General features: G+C 46.4%; 1 protein-coding gene across 1 annotated transcript; it reads right to left on the reverse strand.

The window, feature by feature from the left end:
- Positions 1-2,442: 2,442 nt before the first annotated feature.
- LOC109779860 (uncharacterized) lies at positions 2,443-3,826 on the reverse strand. The gene is made up of 2 exons (XM_073500729.1): positions 2,689-3,826; positions 2,443-2,578 (listed from the first exon to the last, which is right to left on the reverse strand). Exons 1-2 carry the CDS (start codon positions 3,812-3,814, stop codon positions 2,553-2,555), a joined length of 1,152 nt encoding a protein of 383 aa, XP_073356830.1. The 5' UTR covers positions 3,815-3,826; the 3' UTR covers positions 2,443-2,552.
- Between the last annotated feature and the right edge of the window lie 1,725 nt (positions 3,827-5,551).

Raw genomic sequence — 5,551 nt, forward strand, 5'->3', positions numbered from 1 at the left:
AACATAATGGCAAATATGGGAAGATACATAACAGTTGAAATCCCGACATCCTATCCCTGGACAACAGTCTTTCCTTCTGCATCCTACCCATTGCCCTCTTTCATGACGATTCCTTTGTATTGTACTTTTGCCTCACACTCTTTGACCCTACTCTCCAGCTTCATGTTCTTCATGGCAAGATCCCTAATGATTGTCTTAGATATGCCCTCCCACTCCCTTTCAATCCACTCAACATATGTGCAAGCACCAACAACTTGCAATACATAAGCAACAACGTATGTGCTTTTTTTTGACCTAACAATCCCTCATTGTAGCAAAAATAACCTCTATTTGGCAACCTAATAACCTGCTACTCGTGTCATCTCCCTCGTTGCAAACACGACGAGCAGGGCTAACCAGATGCGCACGAAGTTGCTTCTTGTTGATTCCATTGTACTCTGAGTCGTACTGATATTTCGGTAGCCCATAATCAAGTTCCTACCAAAATGCATATTTTCCGACATCATTCGCTAATTTAAGGAGGAGGTTTTTTAGCACGCGAGAGTGGTGCGAATAGCTCATCCGATTCACTCCATCATCCAGAGACGGACGGATCAAATATTTTAGATGTAGTGATCGAACGAATAGAAGTACTTTCCTGCCTCATATGAAGGTTCTGCTTTCCTCCTCAGATGAGATCATACTACAAAGCAACCTTCTGTTTAACTCCGCACGAGGCAAGCACACCTAAAGTCGCACGTTCTCACTGTCTAAACAACGTAGTGCGCGTTGCAAATTGTTTTGTTATGATGTACCATCATGCCTTCCCATGACCGTTCGTTCGATCGAGAGAGGGCGAGGGAATATAGTATCACATTATAACTGCTACTACTACCACTACTCAATTAATTGGCCGCTTGTTTCAATAATAGTTGCAAAAAATTTACCGGCTGCTTTTTTTTAACCGGGCTAGCCCCTTGTCCATTCAACGGAGAGAAGGATGAGATAGCGAGTTCAACGCACTGCTAGAAAACCGACGGCATTTGATTGATATTGAAGCGAACACTATGGGGCGAGAACCGAGACATCACCATAGCAGACTAGCCAGGATAACAACGACAAAGTATCAAGTACTCATATAAGCAAAAGCCATAGCTAGCAAAATGAAACAGGCAGACGGCGAGCACCGACATGATCTTGCGTAGAATGGCCACAGTTCGCCTCTCATTACCCTTCAGCCGGCCTCCATGCAACACAAATCCTCACCGTATGGCTGCTAATTAACTGAATTAACATTAACTGTACCTGTTGTCTTTCTCTTACCATATACGGAGTATATATATACTCATACTACTACATACTACTCCCTCCGTTTCAAAATATAAGTCTTTCTATAGATTTCACTATGGACTACATACGGATGTATATAGACGTAGTTTAGAGTATAGATCCATTCATTTTGCTCCGTATGTAGTCCATATTGAAATTTTAGAAAGATTTATATTTAGGAACCGAGGGAGTAGTTTGAAATTTAAATGCGGTGTCGTCTTACGCACGTACGAAAAGCGGCTAGCGGATCGTTTCGCGGTCGGTCGTGCCTGGCTGGCTTCTTCTTGTCTCTCGTGCATGCGTCCATGCATGCATGCATGGCTGGGAACTCGACTGACTGTGGGGCCGCGTGCAGGCGCGCCGCTTGTGTGGACCCGCCGTGTCCCGTGCTGTCCCCGGCGCGCAGGGTGGTGTCTCGTTGGCTGTTGGTTTGTTTCGCTTTGCGCGTCTGGATTAATAACACGGCGAACACACACCAGATCAACAGGCCGATCGCCAACGATGTGTGGATTGATTAGGTGGTCGGTGCGGTGCATCGTCGTGCGTCGTCTCTCGCTCTCAGAGCCTGCGGCCAGTTTGGCGACGGTGCGTGCGCGCATATGAGGCCGGCCACGAACATGCCACGTCTGTCTGTCTCAACACGATAATAATGTTCATTGCTAATGCCAGTCTTTTGTCGTGGCTTCTTTGGGTTAACATAGGCATCTTCCATGTCAAGCACTGGCATGTCATGCTTCTCACAAAAACAACATACCTTTTTCATAAGGGAATCCCACCCCTCATTGGTTCTGAGTTTTTTTAACTCTCGTTTCGTTGATTCCACATCTGAAATAACATTTACAATGTCTTTATTCTTTCTTTGTAAGGTTTTTGACAGCCCATTTGTTAAAGCTAATATCATCATCATCATCATGTGTAAGAAAAATGCAGAATCAAAGGTCTGGAAATATTTTAGAAGACCTCTAGCTTGCCGCCTCTTTCCGGTATCTGTGCCATCTTTCTCGACATATTCTAGTACTTTGACCACAGATGAGAACATCTTGGACAAACCCAACAGTGTTTTATAATGGGAGTTCCATCGAGTGTCACCTGGTCTTTGAAGAGATAATTCTTGATTCAGTCCCGTCCCCGTAGCAATCTCTCCACATCCTATTGCTTTTCTCACTTCTTCTTGGTGATGCTCACGAAGTTGGTCTTTTCTCTTGCAAGACGCGCCCACGACATTCAGCAAAACTGAAACCATATCAAAGAAATCTCCGACCTCGAATATCTTCTTTGCAATAGCCACAACAACCAAGTTGAGTTTATGAGCAAAACAATGTACATAATATGCTGATTTGTTCTCATTCATAATTTTAGCTTGCAAACCATTAAACTCACCAGACATATTACTTGCTCCATCGTAACCTTGGCCTCTAACTTGTTCAAGATTCAGCCCAAGTTGTGAAAATAATAAATCTATGCAAGACTTGAGATAAGAAGATGTTGTCTCCTCCACATGAACAACACCAACAAACTTCTCTTGGACTAGTCCACACTTATCAAGATATCGGAGAACAACCGCCATTTGTTCTTTGTCGGAAACATCCCTACACTCATCAACTAATAAGCTGAACACACCATTACCAATTTCTTTCATCACATGGCCTAGTACTTCTTTTGCAAAACACTCGGTAATATCTCTCTGAATTTTGGGAGACAACATTTGATTATTATTTGGAGCATTCTTGAATGCCTTGGCAACAACATCATTTTGCTTAATAGTGTAGCCCATCAACTCAAGGTAATTTCCTTTATTTCCAGAATCTTTAGATTCATCATGGCCACGGAAAGGTTGTCCCTGATGCAACAAGTATCGACAAACATCAATTGCGGCATTTAACCTGATGAGATGCTCATTCTTTTCAGTTTGGCTTTGTCTATTCCAGGCTGCAGGGATTGATTGATCTTGCTTTAATAGATCCTCGCAATCCTTGAGTGCTCTGTTGTGAAAGCTGTTACGATCACCGACGTGAGTTACAAATCTCTCTGTCTTGTTCCAACAGTTGAAACCTTCTACTACAAATGCATCGTGCCCATGGTGGCTGTCTTTAATGTTGTCCCTAAACAAATAGCAGCATAAGCAATAGGCTTTGTGCTCCTTCTCGCTGTACTCTAGCCAATAAGCATAATCATCATACCAATCCGGATTGAATCTCCTCTTCTTTTTCTTCTTCCCAATCTCCCTGTATGGAAATTCCAATTTGCGGGGCTGATTAGGTCCCCAAATCAAATACTTCCTTCTTATCTCGTCACGTTGGTTGGGGTGATAATCTGCCATTCGCTTCCTTTTAGCTGGATCGCGAGGGAGCTTATTCAAATCAACTAGTTCAGGCACAGCAGAATTATGTTTTGCTGCAGGTCTTGATGCATTACTACTGCCACTTGAATTGTTGCTGGTGATAGCCCCCTGGGGCTGGGTGGTGGTGTTGGCATTTGCTGATTTCTTTATCAAATACTTGTCCATTATCTTCCCTTTTCTTCCCTATCAAATAATGGAAGCACAAATTGTAAAAGTTCAGATACAAAACATTCTAGTGGAGCAGACTAGCAGGCCAGCAAAAGTACTAGTAGTAGAATGGCATGCCAGATTGAATTCCATAGAAATTTTCCAAGTACAAGTAGTGTGTTACACTAATCCTATAATTTTTTGGTAGAACCAACAGTACATGGCTACATGTCTGATAGAGTAGTACTACTGTACTAGTACGAACTGCAAGTTTTCATTTGATTTGATATGAGATAAACCAAGGAATCAACTGAAGAATAAGGACCAGAGTGTAGTCAGGCAACAGCAAGCAAAATAAAGAACTAAGAAGTATCTCCGTAGTCGTTTGGGATAAGGAGATGAGGAGGTGCTACAGACCTGATTAGAGATGAGTTGCTGAGGATGTTCCGTTCATCCGTTGCTGCTGTACACCCGTCGACGGTGGCGCCGCCGGTGGCCGGCGACCGGATGGCACAGGACTGGCACCCGCCAAGCCGCGATCCACCAATGGTCCAACCAAGCGGCGGCCGAGGGCTCGCCTCTTCGTTTTTCTCGCTATTAATTGTGAGCTCCCAGAGTCGAAGCGGCAGGTGGCAGCAGGGTAGACGCACGCCTTCAACCTTGAATTTTTTTCTTGATTAGCTTTTTGTATTGGGCTTTACAGAAAGGCCGAACTGGAAGGGAGTGGGGGCACCTGCTATAGCCCGACTGGGGGCCTGCTCGCTAGCATCGGGACGTAGTACGAAGAGGACGATGAATCGAGGGGGGTCCTGGGCCCCCACTCGCCACAACATGCGTCCGCCCCTGGCCCCACTCGACAGGGAGGGGATGGTTCCAAATCGTTCCATGGGCGCGGGCGCGTACGTGCGTGCGTGCTGTCTTTCTCTGTTTGCTATGATATGATATCCGAATCGGGCAGGACAGCAACACTTTGGACACGAGAAGAGGACGAGAATGAAGCAAGTTTGGAAACTGCAACGATTTTCGTTCATATGCATATGAAGGGAGCTCAGTCAGTCGAGCGCAAAAAATCCATGAACAAATGAAGCAGTATAGTTGCTCGCTGGATTTAGAGCATCTACAGCCGGACTTTGCAAATCCGACTTCTCAAACTCCCATGGACGCGACCGCTGATAGTGACCGGTCACGCCCCAAATTAGCCACTCTTCATCCGCATCTCTCATATTTCATCTCCTAAATCCATCCAAAGCACGCAAAATAAAATCATACGTACTACATACTACGTTAACTAGTCTTCATCGTCGGAGATGTCCACGACGACGGTGTCGGCGCCAGCTGGACGGGCGGGTAGGAGGGCTCCGGCTCATCCTCCTCCTGCTCGATCTCATCCATGTAGACGAACATCTTCGCCTCCTCCGCGGCCTCTTACGCCTTCATCTCCTGCCGGTGACGGCGTCTCGCCTCCGCAGCCGACTCCGACCAGAGGGAATCAAGGATGGCCTGCTACTCCGCCTGCAGATCCGCGTCGCAAGCGTCCCCTACATCCACCACCTCCTCTTGATCCACTGCATCCGGAGGTAACCCCACGGCGATCCGGGCTTCGCGCCTAGCCCGGATTCTCTCAAGGAGCTCGAGCCGGCGCTCCGGCGTCAGAAATGGCTCGCTCCTCACCCGTCGGCGTGGGGGCATGGCTACTAGGCGGACGGGTGGAGTGGAAAGTGGCGGCGGCGGTGGACAGGCGGAGGAAAATGTGGA

This window comes from Aegilops tauschii, chromosome 6 (assembly GCF_002575655.3).
Source record: "Aegilops tauschii subsp. strangulata cultivar AL8/78 chromosome 6, Aet v6.0, whole genome shotgun sequence".
NCBI classification, from domain to species: domain Eukaryota; kingdom Viridiplantae; phylum Streptophyta; class Magnoliopsida; order Poales; family Poaceae; genus Aegilops; species Aegilops tauschii.